Genomic DNA, 23,047 nt, shown 5'->3' on the forward strand with positions numbered 1-23,047 from the left:
CAAATTCAATAGTATAAAACAAAAAATATATAAATGAAAAACAACCCTCATCTTACAAATCTCACATCAAGTAGAGATAAAAAAAAATATATAAGTTATGAATTTAGAAAAGGAAATTATAGGAATAAATTATTTAAAATAAAGGAGACAATTGAAAAGAAAAAAAAACTTTTAATAGCCTTTAAAATGACTACTAGAATTGTCATTAAAAAAATAAGTTTTTCCGACAATTTAGTAGATTTTTACCAGTTTTTATATAAATGTCAATAATAATATTAGCGACACTGGATACATCAACCTTTATTTAAATGCTGGTAAAAAAATAATGATTATTTATATGGTCATTAAATAATAAATTAATTGCCAAAAAAAATAATTTTAGTGTAGTGTAATGATGTAATTGAACTGTGTTTTCTTAAGGAGGCGAAAAAGAGAAAAGAATTTTCTAAAAGAAAGTGATTCTAGTTTCTTTTTTTTATCATTCAAAAAATTACAAAGAGTGTGGCACGTCGAGGTGAAAATCAGTGAGTGACTAACGTATACAAATAGGGTCTATACATGGTTATGCATATGAACCTTAACCATGTCAAATCCTTTTCACTGTTACGCTCTTTTTTCTTTGCACCTGCTTAGTAAATCACACCCCACAAACACACTCTCCCCTTTCCTCACTTTCTTTTCCCCAGGTTTTATTGGAAAAGAAAAACAAATGTCCCTTTCCAGGTGGCGTAGTAACCCAACTTTCTCTCCTCATCCCTCATTTTCATCACTTCATCAACAACACACCATTTTCTTCACTTCTTCTATTCTTCAAACATATAACAAACCTGCATGTTTTCCACTCTATGCTAGTGCTAGATCTTTTTCTTGCTTTTCCACAACCTGTTTGTTTTCTGCAAATTGGCTATTTATGAGAGACTCAACTTTAGCCCTACTTCCTTCACTGCATATAGTTGATTGCCCTTGCTAGAGATATATCATGGAAGATTTTTACAAGTTGAACCCTCTTCTGTCTTGTCCTGAGGATGTTGTTAGAGAAGTTAACGTCAACGCTTCTGCTACTGATGCTTCTGAATTAAATATAGGACTTGTGGCCAATAACTTCCTTCACCTCCAAGAACCCCAAACATCGGATCGCTTCATCAAGAACCAGATCGCCACTCACCCTCTCTATCCAAATCTAGTATTTGCTTACATAGAATGTCGAAAGGTTATGACAATCCCACTCCCATCAATTATTTATTTATTTTTGTACTTAATTCGCCTTCTTCTCTTCTTCACATCATAGCTCCATCTCTATGTCTAACATATTTGAAGTTGGAGGAAAATTAACAAGGAAACTAACACGTAACAAGAGTCTTATTATATACAAGTTTAAAATTACTTTTAAAAGCTTTTCTACTGATTTATTTTCAATAAAAAGTTCTCAAAAATCCTTCTAATTTCTTATCTAAGTTTTTTTATTCATGTAAATATAACATACTAATATTAATACTAAATGGTAGTTGTGTTTTTGTTTTTTAATTAATGGAGGTTGGAGCACCGCCAGAACTGGTTTCAATTCTTGAAGAAATATCTTGTGAAAGCCATTCAACGGATTCTCTTCGTGAGATTGGTGATGATCCTGAGCTTGACGAGTTCATGGTATTTTCTTCGTCTTAACAACTCATTTTTCTTTTTGAGTTGCTATGTTGACAAAAAAAAAATTATTAAATGAGATCGGTAGACTTGTACGTTTAGTTTTGGAACGAAGATTTTAATTTTTGTTGTTGTTGTAACGCATGTTAGGAGTCATACTGCGAAGTTCTTCATAGATACAAGCAGGAGTTGTCCAAGCCATTCAACGAAGCGACCTTATTTTTGTGTAATATCGAATCACAACTCAGCAATCTTTGTAATGGAACGCTAACAACACCATTGGATAACAACCGCTCAGGTAAATCCAGGATTCATGTTTATTCCTATGCTCGACTAATGGAAACTGTGAAGCTCGACTCATCGTGTAACAATGTTGTGTTAAAATATTCTGGATATATTAATATGCGCTCTCTTTCTTTTTTTTTTTATTATTGCATTCTTGTTTTGTTTTTAGGGAAGAAGAATTGCCCTCTTGTGTACGTTGAAGATGGAAATCATTTTGTCTTATTTAATCATTTAATTAAATATTTATAGTGTGTCCACGTCACGATTACGACCATCTGACTTCTGTTAAATTGGATCCTCCTAGACGTTCAAAAATAATAAATAATAATTTTTTAAATACCAAAAATAAATAATAGTTAATTCACGACAATGTAGCTTTTTTCTTAGCCTTGTGATTGGTCATGTGCGGACTGCGTGCGCGCGAGTAACCAATAACTGGATTTGTACATACATGATCCATAACCCCAATTTGGTGTGGAAGGAGGAAATGGAGGGAAACAATTGAGAAAAGATAGAGAAAAAGTGTGTGATGCAAAAAGAAGAGACCTAGGAACATGTGGTAAAAATGATGCGGAAGAAAAAAGTGGGTGAATGAGTATATAACAAAAATAAGATAATGTGGTACATTGTTGTCTTTATAATTTTAAACAATAGTCTATTGTTAGAGAGTCAGTCTCTCAGTAGCTTTTATTAATGGGATGGATTCAGTAAATCCTTGTGAATTGTGATAATTAACGTCTCTCTAGTATATATATTTTACCACTTATAGTTTCAATGTACTACCACCTTGATGTAAAATTCATGGCAGTGGCCCTGATATTTGACTGTGTTTGTGTATTTCAACATTAGATAGGGAAGATCAGTTTTGTTAAAATGAAATAGATGAGTATAACTTGTTGCATGTGAGTATGACATGAACATATATATGTACAAGTTGTTGGATAAGTTAACAAGCACTTACATGTTCCCCATTGTACATCTGGTTTATCTTTTGTTTGAGGGATGCAACCCACATCACATCATGTCTTCATTACTCTATTCATCATACATGAACCTTTTAAATTCTAATAGCTCTAGAATAAAAGACCACTCACAACCTAAAAATAAAATTCACAAATGATGACACTTAAACTAAAATTTAAGTCAGTGACATGACATATTTACAAATTAGTCAAAACATAAGTTAGAAAATTACACACATAACACTCTTGATCTTATTATACTCAAGAATGCAAACTAAAAGCTTTCTATAGCACTTTCACACTTTCATTTTCTACTGCCATAGGATTCACATTGGTCCTCCACACAATACTCCAAACAAAACCACTCTAAATGAATACACATCAGATTTTCCAGTCAGTTTTCATCGCTTATAGCACTCAGGATCTAAATACCCAAAAGTACCTTTAACTTCAATGCTAACATATGCGAGTGGTAAAGTGAGAGAGTTTTTCTACACAATCCAAAATCTGCAACGATTTTCTAACAAATGACAAATGTTATGCATTTTCAGCCATGCAACAGGTCTAGCACAAAAATATGAAATATAAACTCTCACAGCATTCACACTAGTTAGAACAGAAGATATAAGGAGAACTTAACACACAAAAATATAAACCCAATGATTCAGTGCATGGGTTCTGCTAGACACATATCCATATGTATGTAACATTTTCATGCTTACACATAATCTGAAAGCTACACAAAATGAACACTGAAAAATATTTAGAACATACACAAAATGGAATCAATGAAAATAGAGAAAACTTGCGATCCAATTGGATATTTGAAAACTTACCTTAAATGGATTTATGAACAAATGCATCAGTGAATATTGAGAATGGAATGAGCAGCAGCTATGCGTGTGAATTTCACGAATGGGCTTCAAATCATTTTACATTGTGTCTCGCTAACAGATTTCATGACCGAAACAAATTATTTTCATTGTGTCTCACTAGTGAATTTCAAGACTAAATTTTAAATGGATTTTCCTTTTAACTCGGGTTTGGGTTTTTGTGAGTAGTTCAAATCATGGCCTAAGTTTCAATTTGATACTTAGATCAGTTCATAATTTTTTAACAAATTTCTATTAATTTTCTTTTAAATTGATTTTATTAATTTTATTTTATTTCTTTAATTTAATAAAAGAAATGCATTGGTCATGTGGAAGCCATCTCGTTTTTATTATTATACAGATGGTCAACAAAAGGAAAATAATTAATAATAAAAGTTATCGAACATTCTAATGGTTTGAAATAAATGGTGATCAACAAAAGGAAAGTAATTAATAATAAAAGTTATTGAAGATTCTAATGGTTTGAAATAGTCAGAAAATGTCATCAATTGTGGTAGTTAACATTTTTGTCACATTGTAACATTTTTTTAGTGGTTTATGGAGATCACCAGAAAAAAAAAATCAATAATTACAGTGAAAGGCAGAAAAGAAAGTTTAGAAAGACCTCTTTGGTTCGTAATAATTGGTGTATAATTTTCTATACTACCATTCAATGATTACCAAAATTTCATATCATCTTCAAGTTTTTAGTGCAAGCTTGGCTTTTCACCAACAATGTTCTTCCTCTGCGCACTACACCAAGTTGACCATCATGAACATACTATCAACTCTCCATCCAATTAAGCCAACCTCTTAAATAACCTAAGCATATATAGCTTATTGGCAAAACTGAAATTATTAACGTTTTCTATAAGTATACATGTTTTCTGTGCTTTAGTCCCTTGATTTTTCGTTTTATTAACCTTTGTTGTATATATTTCTTAGCTCATTGGTGAAAGACCAATCATACTTGCAATATTGTGATTGTCACTAAGTTGAAGAGTTTTTGTATATAACAAAAATTAAATACAAGATTTCTCATTAAATAAATTGTCCACAATACGTTAGTCTGTTAAAGTAATTTTGTACACAAATTATTCTCTCTTTTTTGCACAAATTTATCCTGGAATGCTAATAAGAGCCCTGGTAATATTTATTTATGGTAAGAATTTTGATTGTCTTTGAGCTATTGTTGTCAGACGAAGCAACTGGGACATCAGAGGATGAATTAAGTCGGGAGAAGGTGGAAATAGTTGAAGGTTACGAATCTTCTACTTCACGTCTAGGTGATCAAGAGCTCAAAGAAATGCTCCTTCGTAAGTATGGTGGTTATCTTTGTAGCTTGAGAAAGGAATTTCTAAAGAAAAGGAAAAAGAGTAAGCTACCAAAGGATGCAAGGATGATACTGATGGACTGGTGGAACACACACTATAGGTGGCCTTATCCTACGGTAATTGAATTTAATGCCAAGAAGTACACATATCAATATATATTGTGTCTTGTTCATTAACACTATATCTGTCATTACTTAAAATATGCCAAAATCAAGTTGTGGCCTTGAATGTGTATCTGGTGTGTGCCCCTTGAGCAATTAGCAATGATTTGAAAGATATTTCTGAGTACCATATAGTAACTCCCTTGTTATATGGTTAAGTGTGTGTTATGTAAACAATGCACCATGCACTAAAACTTCATGTTGTGTGTGTTTGGATGTGGTTACAAACTTGCAAATTGGCATTGAACGGAAAAGATATAAATTGTTGTCACAGCTGACTCAAGGATATAGCTACTGAAGCTTAAACTATAATTCTACTAACATAAAATTGTTTGCTTTAGTTTTTATGAAATAAAAAGATCACATATGTTGACAAAATAAACTTTTTTCATTTAAAGTAAAATTTTCTCCTCACTTATTTATTGTTGGGTTGACTTGACTGTTGCTTTCACTTTTTATATGCTTTGAAAAATGTGAACTTCCATTTGCATTAGTGGAAACAAGTTTCCAAATACATCCAAAATCCTGACAAATTATAATTTAATTAACTTTGTTGCCAATTAATCTATTTTAGTTATTGTAATTTTCTTCTTAAGATAGTCTATGACTTGTGGATTCATACGAGATATTTGTAATGTGTTCACATTAGAGAATTGCTAATGTCCTTTATATTTCTAGTTAAAAAAATGAACTCTACCAAGTTTTGTATATATAGGTAATTTCATTTGTTAGTTGAAAAATGAGGATAAATTGGTGAGTTTTGGGTAGATGTTATAGGAGCATGTATATATACTAACTTCAAGATGCACATGCAACTTACCGTAAGCACTTGTGGTCAATGAATTAATCAAGCATGGTTATTGTAAAATTTGATATAAATGCCTTGAAACTAATATTTTGTAAGGAGGAGGAGAAAGTGCAGCTATCAGAAATGACTGGACTTGATCAAAAGCAGATCAACAATTGGTTCATCAATCAGAGGAAACGACATTGGAAACCATCTGAAGACATGCGATTTGCCATCATGGATGGTGTAAGTGGCAGCAATATTATAGGAGAGACTATGTAATTTATTTCTGAACATGCATGATTCTTGCATTGCTAGTTGCTAGCTACTTGTAACTTCTTTTGGACTGATGTGAGTGTGTATACGTTCTATTCCACGAGTGAGATATTATTTCTTGGAACCTGCACTTGTAAGCTAAGTAGCTAGGTCCCTTCCTATGCAAGAGTGTAAAACTTGTAGCTATATATGACAGTCATAATCGATCAATGTTCCTGAATCATTATTTTATGACAATAAATTGTACTATTAATTGCTTACTTACAAATTAACTTCGATAATCAATATTAAGACATGCCACAGATAATTATAGGATTTAAGTGTTACTTAATTATTCAATTCTATTTAAGTTTTGCCCTTAACAATACCGTTATTTTATTGTTGATACGATTATGCTGCATGAAAGTTTGTACAATATATATTTTGTACCTTGCATTTTGTTAATTTTGTGTAGCTATTTGTTATTGATGTTGTGGATGTACTTGCAAATGCAATGAAGTGAAAATAACCATTGATGATATTAGCAACTTGTCATTTGTCTTCTCTTAGTCTAATGACAGTATTTTACAAGTGTATGTATGAATATTTTTTTTTAAAAGCGCCTTTACAAAAATCTTATTTGTAATTTATGCAAAAAAAAATAACTTTAATTTATGCAAAAAATTATTTTATTTTTCTTTTTATTATTTATTTCTATAAGTACTTTTAGAAACATTTATCAAAACAGACCCAAGTATGCTACAAGTGAACTTGAAAACTAGATATCAATATGGACTGCAATGATTAAAACAATGTGTAGGAGAAATATAAATACTATAGGCATGTATTATCAGTATCATACTAAATAAATATATAGTTTCATTGCTATAAAAATGTTGTATACACTACACCAAAATTAGGTTTTTGTGACAATTAATTTATTTTTTAGCGACCATATAAATGGTCATTATTTTTTTTACCAGCATTTAAATAATGGCTGGTGTATCCAATGTCACTAATACTATTACCGACATTTATATAAAATGCTGGTAAAGACCTACTAAATTGTCGGGAAAACTTATTTTTTTTAGTGGCAATTTTAGTAGCCATTTTAAAAGCTATTAAAAGTTATTTTTTCAATTGTCTCATTTTCATCCATTTAGTGACTTTTATTCCTATAATTTTCTTTTCTAAATTCATAACTTATATACTCTCTTTTTTTATCTCTAGTCGATGTGAGATTTGTAAGATGAGGGTTGTCTTCTATTTATATATTTTTTAATTTATTTTTTTAATTGTCTTATCTCTTAAGAGATGTGAGATTTATAAGGTAATTTATTATAGTGAATTAAGAGTCTAACTCAACCCTATAAATTAACTTATAAGGTGATAGTTATTACTCACTTATATACTATTTAATTATTTTATCTCTAATCGATGTGAGACTAGTTTTTTCCAATAAATAATTGTCGCTAATAATAAACTTTAGTGTAATATAAATATATTTTTAATGACTACTATATATTAGCCATTAATATTTTTATTATATAATTAAATAGTGATAATTAAATTATTGTCATTAAACAATTGTCGCTAAAAATAATTTTTGTTGTAGTGATATATCATTCATGAACCATCATACTGATTACAAGATGTTTATATTGTCTCTTTATATCATTGGTTTTTATATATACTTGGAAATTTTTTTAGGAAATAAAGTTCATATTAGTGAGAGAAAATCAAATAACAATCATTAATATTTGGAAAATTTTGTAAGTGCTGTTTTGTTGGTTTCTATAACTGTACAGTTGTGTATTAATAATAATTTTCATATAAGACTATAATTTTTCAAGATAAGATTGACATCAAAGACAGAAATCCCTAATTATATAATTAAATAGTACTCATTAATTTTAAATAAAAATAAATAAGAGATTAAAAGTCACATAAGCAAAGAATCAAATCCTCCCACGCAAATTAATGCGCATTAAATTAACACATCGTATTTATTTAACAACTAGTATTTTAGCATGTGAAAATGTTATATATATATATATATATATATATATATATATTAAATATAACCAAAATTTATAATAAATTATATAAAAAAATACTATATTTAAATATATAAATTATATTTAAAATTTATATTAATAGATAGTTTTAAATATATAAATTATATTTTTATCAATAACATAAATTATATTTTAAATTTATAATAAATAATTTATATTATAGTATAATATTATTTTTATTTATTAATAACTTAAAAATATTAAAATTTATTTCATAGATAATTCTGATAATAAAAATCAAATTAAATACTTAAAAATATTTTTAAAAATCTTCTCATTGAAGACATTTTTTAAAATCACTTAACATAAGATACATATTCATATTTAATATTTAATATATAAGAGTTGATTAAAATAATAATTAATTTTTTTATTCGATGAAAATATTAGGACGAATGCGAATTAAACATAAATCTTCATATATTTATCACAATTCAATCTTCATGTATGTTTATCACAACCACTAGATCGATTACATACAGTGATTCAGACGATGATCAACTAATTGTAATTGAACACTTTCTCTTAATTTTTGTATTTTGAATGAAAGACCTTCCAATTTCAGTAACATAATCCCTCTATTTTAAAATGATCGATGTTTTAACATTAGAATTAAATTTCCTATTAACTGATGATTTTAATTTGAATGAAATATTAAATATTTTTATTTCAATTTTGTATATAATAATGTTTAATATCATGTTTATCAATTTTTCAGCAACAAACATTAATCCCCAATTTATAACGTTGGCGCAAAACAAATAAAATTAATAATTTTAAAATGAAACATTACGTTAGTGGCCACTTTATATTGACGGAAGTTAGTTACAAGGCAGATGATAAACACACCTCCACTCTCGTATAAACACACCCTCTTTTTTTAAAAAATATATAAAATGTCTAAATTACCCTTAAAAAAATTGAAATTCTTAAATTTACACCTCTCTTCCCCGCACCTCCCTTATCCTTTATCTGCATGTAAACTTTAGTCTGGAATGGCACCAGAACGGCCCGTTCTGCAAGAAGAACGGCCCGTTCTGCTTGCAGAACGACCAGTTCTGAAAGCAGTACGGCCCGTTCTGCAAGCAGTACAGGCCGTTCTGCTTGCAGAACGGGCCGTTCTGTTGCAGTACAGGCCACCGTGTCACTTTTAAAATGGCTACTTTATGACTGATTTTAAAATCCCGATTTTAAAAGTCATTTTTTTACTAGTGTTTCTTTCCATAGAACAAGTAAGAGTCTTTCTCTTACAAGACCACATGCTGACATTGCGCACCCCTCTTCTTTCTCTTTGTGGCACTCCTCTTCTTCTTTTTTTTTTCCCGCACCTCGCACACCCCTCTTCTTTCTCTTTCTGGCACTCCTCTTCTTCTTCTTACTGTTACGGAAAGTTCTTTCCGGAATTATATAAAAATGTTCCGAAAAATACTTTCCATAATATTAAATTCTTATTCTGGAAAGTATTTTCCGAAAATGTTTTGTTACATAATTCTGGAAAGTAATTTCCATAATATTAAAGTTACTATTACGAAAAGTTCTTTCCGGAATTATATGAACAATAATTTTACTATTCCGGAAAGTACTTTTCGGAATACTAATGACTGTAAAAGTACTTTCCGGAATGCTAATGATTGTAAAAGAGCCTTTCTTATGCTGGTTATGGTGGGGCTAGTCCTTTTTTTCTATTCAGAATTACTGTAAAAGTATATTACTTAATGACATTGAGCGGAAAAAGGCTTTGGGAAAAAGAGGGGTGTGGAGTGTGGGGTTCGGGGAAGGGGGGTGCGGGGAAGGGAGGTGTAAATTTAGGATTTTCATTTTTTTTAAAAGAGTAATTTAAACATTTTATATATTTTTTTTTAAAAAAAAAGGTGTGTTTATACGAGAGTGGAGGTGTGTTTATCGCCCTAGTTACAATTATGATATGGCCCAAAATATCAACACTAGGCCCATGCGAATTAAAGCCTTATGGTATTTTGTAATTAAAGGATCATGGATCCCTTTATTTGGACTAGTAAGGTGAGGCACTATGTGCTTCTATTAAAAATAAAAAAATAAAAAATAATAATAAATATATGTTGATCTAATGTTATAATTAGTTAATTAATTTTATGATATTAATTTTGATAAAAATATTATTTTTTTCTAATTTTTTTAAATGAAAGGATATAATGATTAATAAAATATAAAGACCAAAGTGATTACTAAAAGGAGTATCTCTTTTATACTAATTTTATATATTAGTATAGATATGAAAAAAGTTATTCAACGTACGGTTTTTTAAACTTAAAAATAAGTATTCTTTAAAAAATAGACAGAAGTTATTTCTTAAAAAAAACAGAAAATTACTTATTTTAAAAAGAAATTTAGATAAACACATTAAAAAATGAAAAGAGCTTATTTTATTAAAAAAAATGCTTTTAGAGAGAAAAAAAAATGTTTAAACAAAAGGACCCATAGTTTCTTCATTTTACGTTTGTAGTGTAATTTGCTTCGGACGGTTTGTACTTGTCAAATTATTAGTGATACCTGATTGTTGCATGTAAAAATATTGCACTGGAGTACTTACTTTTTAATTATTGAAATTAAGGGGAAAAAAATCATTTTCAATATTTAAGTTATTTATTACTTCTCTTAATTCTTATTAGAAAAAAAAAAAAAACTTAAACATCAACTATTATAAAATGGAGTTGCTTCAGATGGCAGTTGGGCGGCCAATATGTAGCGGTAAGATGTAGTGAGGCGTACAGTTGTGGACCATTAGGATTTTCAGCTATAATTGTTTTACCAAAACAAAATTCTCAGTATTATACCTGCTTTAATATATTTTTTCAGATGCATTAATTTTATGAGAATTTTTAATTATATTTTTAAATTAAAACTTATGATTGAGTCATTACTTTTTTTTTTCTTCAATTTTTGTAATTAGATCTCTGAAATTAATTTATGATAACTAGAAACCAATAAAAAAACAATTTACCAACTATTTTTATCAACTTTAGAGACCTAAATTACAAAAATAACAAAACAAAATAAAATTAAACGCCCAATTACAAATTTTTGGAATTCACTAATCTAATTAAAAACTCTCAAATAATAGTTTACTGATGTATTAAACCTCTGCACTTTGTCAACAACTGTTTACCAGTTATGAACAGATGCAGTTGCAGGTTCTTCTATATGGCAGTGATCCATAACATTTAGATCACTGATTTTTTTTATTTAAATTATATCTATTTGTATATAAATCTATGTTTTATATAAATAAAATTGCTTTGAAAACAATTAACCAGATGACCTTTGTTGGATATTTCTTATGGTGAATGAAAATATTTCCTCTACATTATTTACTTTTAAGATTAATATAAATAAATTAAAATTTATAATTAATATAAAATATTGTTATATTTCAACTGAATTATTCTTATTCAGTTCCTTCTTATTTTATTTTATTTATCTTCTCAAGTTCTCGTATTTAAAAATGTGTGTGAGAGAGAGAGAGTGAAAATAATAATAATGTAATTACAATAATAAATAATTGGGGAAAATATAAATAAAAGCATAGTTGGAATAGACAGATACATGCAGCATGATAATTTTGGACCTTCAACATTCGCCAAATACTGAATTACATGAGGTGGAACATTTATAAAGTCTCCACGAGCTAGCAATTCCCACTATATTGAAGCAAAGACATTGAAGAAAAGCACTATATCATCGATCTAAAATTCGAACAAGTACCACTATATGAACTTCAAAAATTAATCTCAATTCAGAATTTTCATATATTTCATGGCTCTGAGGTTCAGTAGATTCGCTGGCATTGGATTCTTTGCGGGAGATGATTTTGCCAACGATGGAACCTTCATAGCTGACCTAAAATTTGTGCAAATATCAATATGAACATCAAATTTTCATTTCATCACAGCTCAGAATCTTCATAAGTTTCATAGCTCTGACGTTCAGTAGATTCATAGGCATAGGATTCTTCACTGGGAGGTGATTCATAAACACTGGAGCCTTCAGAGCTGTCATAAACAGGAGTTTCACCAAAAAAGGAACTTTCAGGTGGTCCAGATTTTTCATGAACTTCAATTTCTCCAGTCTGAACAAATTGCAACAACAAATGCACTCCACTAACCACATCATAAATCATCAATCCTATTCTACCACCAACCCAACTGCCCATGTGACTTCCAACAAGATAGCCAAGTCTACCAAGCCTTTGTTCCCCGAAGAACCCTCCAGCATAAGTACCAAACAAAGTACCAGTGCCCCTAAGGAACCCTTCTGTGAGAGTACCACCATAGTAAATAGCTTCAAAAAAGTCCCATCCAGAAGAGATGATGGGGCCTATAATCCGCTTGGCTTGACGGGAAGCTAACTTCGCTGCCTTTTTCCCTTCTTTCTGTGCATGTTTTGCTGAATCTGTTGGGGACATCCCCTGAGCAACAGCATCAACAAGGGCAGACTCGATTGCATGACTCCTCGCTCTTTCAGCGTGAGAAGATCTAATATTGTAAACATAGAGCTTCACACCTTCCTTCACAGCACATGCTACAGTTCCAGAACCCATATCAAAGCAATTTAAGATCGTAAACTTCCCACTCTGGGATGATCCCTCCTCCCCAACAAGCTGCCTGCATTTTTCAGCTGAAAGGAACAACTTACGTGAGCACAAGCAAACACTTGAATTACCAGAGCGGGTTATTTTGAGGTTTTCAACAATCAAATAAGACAATGTAAAGTAAGAAATAAAAAGGAATAATCCATTAATTTCGTCCCTAAGTGTTACTCTCTCTCTCTCTCTCAAATAATCCTAGAGTAAATAACCTATATAAGTAATCCTTTAAGTATTGAGTATCCATCAATTTAGTCCTTCAACTGATATCTTAACTAATATTCATGGACCAATTTGAAGAGTTTTCAATTTTTGAGGAACTACTCAGCAATTAGCACGATTTCTAATGCTCAGCGGATTACTCTAATACCATTAAGGAGAGAGGGTAACATTTTAAGGAAGAAATTAAATGTTTATTAAAATAAGAAGTGATTTCTTTTTTTTGGAAAAACCATAAATTATTTGTTTTGATTTGCTAATGAGTATTAACCACACAAGAAGAAAAGTATACAAACACAACAGGTCCAAGCCAATCTTCAGAATTCCTACTACGGATAGAAAGAGAGAAATTCCCCTCGATGAATCAATGATACTTCCTATTGGGTTAAAAAATCAACGCATAAGAAAGTTAAAAAAAGATAGACTAATTAGCGTGAACTAAAATTTTCCCATGCTAAATGATTTATGCGAAGAATTGCGATCTGTGGGGTCCCGGATCTGAATTTGCAGAATAGAGGGAGATGAGTAAAGTAAAGTACCTGTGAAGCTAAGAGCAACGATGGCAGCCACGGAGAGGAGCAAATGAACCCTTCTACTCTCGAAATCCATGGCAGTGACACAAAACCCTAACCCTAACCCTAACCCTAATTATCCCTCTATAGCAGCCAGTTTGAATGGTTCAAAGAGAGGGAAGAGTCTTAATGCTTACAGTCTTACACAATCGTGCCTTCTCCGCGGCCTCCTCACGGTGATGGCATTGACCGTTGACCAGAATACTGAGAATAAAAGAAAACTAATCGTGTAGCAGTTGCAGGAACCAACCAACCAAAGCAATCGACAACCAGTGGGCCAAACCTTTTAGACCCAAAAGGCTTTAAACACAATGTGTCAGCCTAGTGCTATTTACACCTAATTTGTTTCCTTTTCACACCGCCTGCATTTTTTATTTTTATTATACAGGCTCATTTTTGTAATACAGTTATGATTTTATATATTAAAGAAACTGCTTTTTAAAATGAAATATATACCTACTTGAGAAAACTTAATATTTTGTCACTTTCATTTTTCATCATGATAATATTCGTTCTAATCATTTTTTTACCTTCGATTGATCTTATTTGAAAAGTTCAAAATATATTACTCATTTTTTTTATAATAAACAAAAGAGTCTTCGGTTATATTTGTTCAAAGAAGAGAAAAAGAAAGTATGTGTATAAGGCACTCTAATGTTTAAGTTAGTCTTCGAATTCAGACAAATTAATATAATTAATCTTATAATAAATGCAAAAGTATATTTTTCTTTTTTCACACGTCATTATATATACTATTGCTTTTTTAATAGGATCTTGCACTCTTCCTTTTGTTTTAACCTCGAGCAACTTCTTACCCCTCAACATCAACATTTGGTCAAGGTTTCCTTTTCCTCAAGGGTCACAAATTTCTATCTCAAGATAACTTACTCCTCATGTGGTTTCTCTTGTGTGAATTGATGGGTCGTTCCATGAGGATCGCTCAAATCCTCTTCATGGACCCATAATTAAGATTGACAAGCTGCAAAACAAATTGAAGGAGTATGAAACTATCCTTAGCTCAACTCTCGACACTAATCAATAAATTGTTGCTGACAACAAAAAAAATGAGAATGATATAAGAGATAAACTAAGGGAGTGCGAAGACTCTAAAGCTAAGTTGGTCGAGGACCTTAAGAAGCAAATTGACGAGTTGATCATTCAAAGAAATGAGGTTATCTATGATTATGAAGCCTACAAGGTTGATACTGAGAACATAACGTATAATGAGTATGAGGAGGGTTTTAATCATGTTGTTCAACAAACCTTGCATTTCCTTTAAATTCCCTCTGATTTTAAATTTGATTTTGACAAAGATTTTTATAGGAGAACTTCATGAATCTTGATGACATCCCTAATGAGGCCACCATTGAGGACGTTGTTACTCCTTTTTTTCCTTGTCCTCCTTCTCCCCAAGCTACCAAGGAGGAAGTAGTTAATGACAACAAGAACCCATAAACACTAGATTTCTTTGTATTTCTCTTTAAGCAATATCTTTTACCTTTTTGAACTTCTCTTGTCATTGATGAAATTGTACTTTTGATTTCTTAGTCTTTAATGGTTGTCATGAAAATAAAATTTAAAAAAAATGAAACAATTATTAATCAAGGACATCATTGGCCAAGTTGTAAATAATTCTCATTCTTTATTAGTTATCTTTGGAACAGACACTTAGTTTTAAATATTGAATGATGAAATCCTCGATGGGGAACTTTTAGCTGAAGAACTTCTTAAGTTAAAAAGTATATAGAATAGAAACTTGTGATTTCATAAATATGTCCTCATTCGAAAAGGTCTTCAACCGTGAAACCTTAATTGTTCTATCATCATAAGTACATCCTTAACCTAGGGAGCACTCAACAAAGAAACCTTAGTTAATTTGATAGGCTTATTCTTGGCCAAATGGGTCATCGACAGGAAAATGTTAGTTATTTTGTCCGGCTCATCCTTAATCGAAAAGGTTATCGACTGGAAAACTTTTATAGGCACATCCTTAGTTGAAGAGATTATTGACCAAGAAGCCTTAGTTGCTTTGATAGACACATCCTTAGTCGAAGGGCTACGAAGAGGGAAGACTTATTTATTTTTATGGGCATATCCTTGGTCAAGAGAGTTTTCTATAGGGAAAATCCTAATTATCTTTATAGGCACATCCTTAATTGAAGAAGTCCTCGATATGAAAACCTTGGTTGTTTTTATAAATACATCCTTAATCGAGGGATTCCTTAGCAAGAAAGCCTTAGTTGTTTTTATATGCATGTCTTTAGTTGAAGGGGTCCTTAATAGAGAAACTTTGATTGTTTTTATGGGCACATTCTCAGTTAAGAGGGTTATCGACAAGGAAATCTTAGTTGTTTTTATAAGAATATCCTTGGTCAAAGGAGTTCTCGACAAGGAAGTCTTAGTTATTTTTATAGACACATCTTTAGTTAAGAGGATTCTCGATGGTGAAACCTTAGTTATTTTTATAGCCACATCCTTAATCGAGGAAGTCCTCAAGAGGGAAGTCTTGGTTGTTTTTATAAGCACATCTTTAGTCGAAGGGGTCCTCAATAGGAAAGCCTTAACTGTTTTTATATACATGTTTTTAGCCGATGGGGTTTTTAGCAGGGAAACCTTAATTGTTTTTATAGGCACGTTCTTAGTTGAAGGGGTCCTCGACAAAAAGGCCTTAGTTATTTTTATGGGCACATCCTTAATCGAGGGGTTTTCATAGGGAAGCCTTGTTTGCTTTAATGGGAACATTCTTAGTCAAGGGAGTCCTTAACAAGAAAGCCTTGTTTGTTTTCATAGGCACGTCTTTAGCCGAAAAGATCCTTAAAAGGGATGTTTTAGTTGTTTTTATAGGCACATTTTTAGTTGAGGGGGTTCTCGAGAGGAAAGCCTTGTATAGTACTTATGAACATAACATTGGAAAATTTATCATATTATTGATTCATTACAGGCGTCTCATTAAAAATCCTTTTAGCAAAAATCCTTTTATGAGTGAATATTTTTTAAAATTAATTTTTATACATTTGATGTCGAGATTGTATTTAAGGGCTCTATTTTTATTCATTATGCGAAAAAAAGTTTATAACTACCAAGAGAAATTTTACTTGTCCATTGATCATTGGAAATAGATTGAGAATGTCCATCCCCACATTGCAAATGGCCAAGGGAAGAAATGCCATGTAACTAAATCATTAAATGGTTACACTATAATTTTGATTTTTTTTATAAAAATCATTACCTCATAAAATATATGATACTCATTTTTTATATTATTTATTTATCATTTAACTACTTAAATATCAATTTAATTTATAAACTCATAAACTATATCATTCATGGAAAGAATGCTCATTTTTATACCATTTATTGTTATTTTATATATTGAATAAAATTCATACATCACTGTAATTAATGTTTTGTTTGATTGAAGAACGAAAATAAAAATAAAGAAAGTTGAAGGAATCATTGTAATTAACGCTTTGTTCGATTAAGGAATGAAAATAAAAATAAAAAAAAGTTAAAGGAAGGTGGGAGGAAGGAAATAGAAAAAAAGTGTAAAGAAAAGTATATATTTTTACTTGTTTGATGGAGTAAAATTTGAGAAGAAAAAAATATATAACTATTAAATACATAAATCTCTTTTAAAAAATGTAAAATATAATAAAAAATACAAAACAAGCTCTCATTAATAAAAATAATATTAGTCAAGAAATAAGATAAATTCAAAAATGTATTTGGGCACTTAAAATAAAGGTTTAAATATGTTTTTAGTCTCTCAGATTTAAAATTATTGTGTTTTAGTCCCTGTAATTTTTAAAAATCTTGTTTTAGTCTCTAAAGTCACCAATAACATGTCTGAAAGTGATAAATTAAGACGGTTACACAATATTAACTAGATTTAATGTAATATTTTTACTAACAAAGACACCAATAGGTTAATTTTATGTAATAATGTTTGATAAATTTCTTAACAAAATTTGAATATAAGGACTAAAATAAGATTTTTCAAAATTATAGGGATTAAAAATAAAAATTTTTAATTTGAGGGATCAAAAATAAATTTATCCTAAATTTGAGGGACTAAAAACATATTTAAACCTAAAATAAAATAAAAAATACTAATAAAAATTAATTCAAAGATATCTTTATTTTTTTCATTCGATTTCACACTTTTTTCTCTTTTCTCTTTTTAAATTGAAAAGAAACAAGTTTTGGTGTGAGATTAAGAATGATGAGTAAATTCATATCCATGAATAATACTCAAACTTATCCCGACTTTGACAGAGAATATGCAATTTAATCGGATATAGATACAAGTAATGCTCGATTCATTAAATTGGGTTTTGGGATAGGTATAAATATACACATACTCTCCTTGTTTTTGTATCTACTTTAAATTTCTTTAAACTTGATTTATTTTTTTAAAAAAATTACTTAACATTTATGTAATTTTTACTTTATTAAAATTTTTTGTCAAATATTATTTAGTTGATGTAATTTTATAATTGATATTCTATATTGAAATTCTTGGTTTTTAAATATTTTATTTAAAAAATTTAATTAACTTTTAGACAAATATAAATATACCTAATACCCAATAAAAATAAGAATGATGATACAAATCTCATATCTGTCGATATGGAGATGGAGATGAGTATAGAGTAGAAAAATGACCCTAATGAAATTTGTACCTGCTCTGTACCATTGTCATTCCTACATGAAATTCATAAAAAAAAAAATTCCTCATGATTACATATCCCCTTTATCCCATATAGGGCTCTGTAAAAGATTAATAAAAATTTTGGTTGAGTGTTTGTTAACCATCATATAAATACAACCAATTTATACCGAGATGAGGGACAGAGGCAAATATATAGGGCTTTCAAGCCCTATATTTTCTCAAGATCAATACAAAATACATCTAACAACAACCGTCTCAATTTTTTGACATTAGGGTCAGGCATAAATGATCATATACATCTTCATCATTTGTCAACTCAAATAATCGTTCTATAAATACAGCCAATTTTTACCGGGATGAGGGACATAGGCAAAGATATAGGGCTTTCATGTTGTATATTTTCCCACGATGAATACAAAATGTATCTAAAAACAACCGTCTCAATTTCTCGACATCAGGATGAGGCATCAAAAAATCGTATACCTCTTCATCATATGTCGACTAAAATAGTCATTAGGGATAATGGGGATATAGATAAGGAAATCTTTTAATAATCAATAAGCTAGGTAGACTCGATATTAGGGGGCAAAAGGGAACAAAAGACAATAGAGATTCTATAGGACTAATACCATTTAATATACGGGTGGGTAACCTGTTGATGAGATATGTGGTAGTTAACACAGCTTCTCCCCAGTAATTTTTTGGAACAGACATTTGAAAAAGAAGAACTCTAGTTACTTCTAGAAGATCGCAATTCTTTCTTTCTGCAACCCTGTTTTGTTGAGGGGTGTTTACACATGTTAGTTCATGAACAATACCATTGTGAGACAAAAAATTGAGAAATTCATGATTCACATATTCAGTACCATCATCAGACCTGATTCTTTTGATATTTTTTCCAAATTGATTTTGGACCAGACGGAAAAAATTAACAAAGATTTGGAAAACTTCTAATTTATTTTTCATAAGGTATGTCCATGTGACACGAGTACAATCGTCAATCAAAGTAACAAACCATTTGGCTCCAGAAATAGATTCTACGACAGGTCCCCAAACATCAGAGTGAATTAAATCAAATGGAGAAGTACTCTTTTTATTACTAATAGGATAGGATGCACGATGGTGTTTTGACAATTGACAAATATCATAATTAAAAGAATCAACAAACTCCTTAGTAAACAAATGAGGAAATAAGGACTTGAGAAGGTTGAATGAAGGATGCCCAAGCCTTTTATGATGTAGCCATATTTGGTGATGGAGTCCCTCCTTCCCTATCCTCTTCCACTCTCTTAGCCATTGGCTTAGTGATGGGTATCACATGAAGCTCCATGGATGGTCCTCCATCATTTGGGAATTTGCCCACATCTCAGATGTAGCTTGGTCAAGGAAATGGACTTCCATTATCAAAGGAAAGAAGCTCCCGAAGCATGGAAACAACATGATATGACATCAGAAAGTCTAAAGCCCAAATAAGCTGGTTTTAGTAACCTGGAATGGGCTGTTCCAAAACCAGAACGGGCCATTCCAATTTACAAAAAGGGCCTAAAACCCTAGTTTGGAACGGGTCGTTCCTAAATTGGAACGGGCCGTTCCAAGCTCCTACAAAAGGCTAAAACCTAAGTCTGGAACGGGCTGTTCCTAAATTGGAACGGGCTGTTCCAAGTTACAAAAAGGCCTAAAACCTTAGTTTGGAACGGGTCATTCCAGCATAGTCAGTTATGTGTTAAACTCACCTCTAGAACGGGCCGTTCTAGTTTCAGAACGGGTCGTTCCAAGATACGAAATTAACACATAACGTACAGATCCAGAACGGGTCGTTCTAAATCTGGAACGGGCTATTCTGGCAACTTTTTGACGTCTATAAATAGACAGCTCGGGCACAGTTATCAGGGCTCAAAATTTCGTCCAAGACTCCTTAGAGCTCAAAATTCCTCTTTATCTCCCTCCTATTGTATTTCTTGAGATTTGTGAGGCAATTGTGTAGTGTGAAAGGTTGCCACATGTAGACACCCAATTTCGTCCGAGGGCACACAAACAAGGAAATGAACCCCCGTTATGAAGGGAAAGAGCTCCCGAAGCAGGCAAGCAACAAGACAGGATATCATAAGTCCTAAAGGCCAAATAAGGTAGTTTCAGTAGCCCAGAATGAGCTGTTCCAAAATCGGAACGGCCCGTTCCGAACCCCGGAACGAGCCGTTCCAATATCAGAACGTTCCAATATCAGAACGGGCCATTTCAATATCAGAACGGGCCGTTCCAATTTGTCTAAAACACCTAAAGATTCCTCTTCCGGAACGGGCCGTTCCAATACGAGAACGGGTCGTTCCAATTCTAGAACGGACCGTTCCAAGCAAGTCAAATTTGGAACGGGCCGTTCTGGAAAGGGGAACCTTGTGTTAATTCCCACTCTGGAACGGGTCGTTCCATTTTCTGAACGGGCCGTTCCGAATTTGGAACAGGCCATTCTGGCCCACTTCTGATTCCTATAAATTGAAGCCACGAGCACAGTTCTCAGGGCGGCCAAAGAAATTTCGAATAAGACTCCTTTGAGCACGAAAATTCTCTATCTCTCTTCCTTCTATTATATTTCCTGAGATTTGTGTCGCATCTCTATCTTCTTTCTCCCTTCTATTGTATTTCTTGAGATCTGTGAGACATACTGTAGTGTGAAAGGTCGCCACAAAGCACCTTCTCCATATTTGAAGATTCAATAAAGCTCGTTCAAGAGGTATTTCAGTCAATCTTCTTCTCTTCCTTTTATTCCTCATCTTTATCACTTTTTTCTTTGTTATAATAAACATCATAATGTAAATATTTTAGGGTTAATCGCTTAATTTGTATTTTAAGCATGTAAATAGTTATTAATAAAGAGGATCTAATATTTAATTTATTAATTTTTATCACGTTAACTTCATCATAGGGTACCGATTGAGGGTGTTGTAGGAGTGCTTAATACCTTCCCTACACGTAACCGACCCCCGAACCCAATTCTGGTTATAAAGGCCATTATTGGATGTTTTTTTTATAAATCTTTTCTTTTTCCAATGTTTTGAGTAAAACATTGGTGGCGACTTCATGAACCTATTTTTTTTTAAAACCATTAATTAAGGATTAGTCTGGTGTCCGGGCATTCCTTAATTGATGAGATTTTCAAAAGGATGTCTAGACCATAAGTCGCAAGATCGGAAATTTTCGGGTTGCGACACCACAAAGCACCTAGAATTTTCATATCGGAAGATTTAACAAAGCTTGTTACGAGGTATTTCAATCAATCTTCTTCTCTCTCTTTTATTTCTTATTTTTGATTAGTATTGTTATAATAAAAGCAATCATGTAGATATTTTAGAGCAATCATGTAGATATTTTTCAACATTTGTCGACCCAAATAATCATCATGCAGACATATACGACTTTCATGCCCTATATTTTCTCACGATTGACACAAAATGTATCTAGAAACAACCATCTCAATTTCTCAACATCAGGGTCAAGCATATAAAAATCGTATACCTCATCATCATTTGTAGACTAAAATAATTATCATATAAATACAATCAATTCATATCGAGATGAAGGACAAAGGCAAATATATAGGGCTTTCATGCACTATATTTTCTCAAGATCAATACAAAATGTATGTAACAACAACCATCTCAATTTTTCGACATCAGGGTCAGTTATAAGATAACATACCTTTTTCATCATTTGTCCACATAAATATTCAGCATTTAAACACAAGCATATTTTATCGAGAAGAGGGACCAAAACAAATATATAAGGCCTTCATGCCCTATATTTTATCATGATGAATATAAAATACTCTAATAACAACCGTCTCAATTTTTTGACGTCTCAATTTTTCGACATTAGGATCAGACATAAAAAGATCGTATACCTTTTCATAATTTGTCGACTAAAATAATCATCAAATAAATACAACCAATTTATATCAAGATGAGGGACAACCACAAATATATAGGTCATTCATGTCCTATATTTTCTCACGATCAATACAAAATGCATCTAACAACAACCGTTTCAATTTTTCGACATCAAAGTCAGGTATAAGAAGATAGTATACCAATTTTTACCGGGATGAGGGACAAAGGCAAACATATATGGCTTTCATGCCGTATATTTTCTCACGATGAATACAAAATGTATCTAAAAATAACCGTCTCAATTTCTCGACATCAGGGCGAGGCATCAAAAAATTGTATACCTCTTCATCATATGTTGACCAAAATAACCATCATATAAATACAACCAATTTATACCGAGATGAGGGACAGAAGCAAATATATAGGACTTTCAAGCCCTATATTTTCTCAAGATCAATACAAAATGCATCTAACAACAACCGTCTCAATTTTTTGACATCAGGGTCAGACATAAAAGATCATATACCTCTTCATAATATGTCGACTAAAATAACCATCATATAAATACAATCAAATTATACCGAGATGAAGGACAGAGGCAAATATATAGGGCTTTCAAGCCCTATATTTTCTCATGATCAATCCAAAATGCATCTAACAACATCCGTCTTAATTTTTTGACATTAAGGTCAGGATAAAAGATCATATAC

The 23,047-nt window shown here is 31.3% G+C and overlaps 2 protein-coding genes across 2 annotated transcripts; one reads left to right on the forward strand and one right to left on the reverse strand.

Moving 5' to 3' along the window:
* The first annotated feature begins 587 nt into the window (after positions 1 to 587).
* LOC109819219 (homeobox protein knotted-1-like 10) lies at positions 588 to 6,575 on the forward strand. Its single transcript, XM_020384865.3, has 5 exons — positions 588 to 1,210; positions 1,534 to 1,644; positions 1,789 to 1,936; positions 4,957 to 5,207; positions 6,157 to 6,575. The coding sequence occupies exons 1-5, from the start codon at positions 980 to 982 to the stop codon at positions 6,319 to 6,321; spliced, it is 906 nt and encodes a 301-aa protein (XP_020240454.1). The 5' UTR covers positions 588 to 979; the 3' UTR covers positions 6,322 to 6,575.
* A 5,299-nt stretch (positions 6,576 to 11,874) lies between these two features.
* On the reverse strand, positions 11,875 to 14,034 carry LOC109819212 (uncharacterized). Its single transcript, XM_020384855.3, has 2 exons — positions 13,752 to 14,034; positions 11,875 to 13,025 (listed from the first exon to the last, which is right to left on the reverse strand). Exons 1-2 carry the CDS (start codon positions 13,819 to 13,821, stop codon positions 12,295 to 12,297), a joined length of 801 nt encoding a protein of 266 aa, XP_020240444.1. The 5' UTR covers positions 13,822 to 14,034; the 3' UTR covers positions 11,875 to 12,294.
* Between the last annotated feature and the right edge of the window lie 9,013 nt (positions 14,035 to 23,047).

The sequence above is a fragment of the Cajanus cajan genome, chromosome 7, assembly GCF_000230855.2.
Source record: "Cajanus cajan strain Asha chromosome 7, NIPB_CcT2T_4, whole genome shotgun sequence".
NCBI lineage: Eukaryota > Viridiplantae > Streptophyta > Magnoliopsida > Fabales > Fabaceae > Cajanus > Cajanus cajan.

What these genes read in the sequence shown, in the direction of transcription:
- LOC109819219 (XM_020384865.3), top strand. Translation starts at nt 980, where the DNA reads ATGGAAGATTTTTACAAGTTGAACCCTCTTCTGTCTTGTCCTGAGGAT. An exon ending in CTTACATAGAATGTCGAAAG is followed by an intron (nt 1,211 to 1,533) that starts GTTATGACAATC and finishes TAATTAATGGAG; the next exon opens with GTTGGAGCACCGCCAGAACT. An exon ending in ATTGGATAACAACCGCTCAG is followed by an intron (nt 1,937 to 4,956) that starts GTAAATCCAGGA and finishes TATTGTTGTCAG; the next exon opens with ACGAAGCAACTGGGACATCA.
- LOC109819212 (XM_020384855.3), bottom strand. Translation starts at nt 13,821, where the DNA reads ATGGATTTCGAGAGTAGAAGGGTTCATTTGCTCCTCTCCGTGGCTGCC. An exon ending in CGTTGCTCTTAGCTTCACAG is followed by an intron (nt 13,026 to 13,751) that starts GTACTTTACTTT and finishes TGTTCCTTTCAG; the next exon opens with CTGAAAAATGCAGGCAGCTT.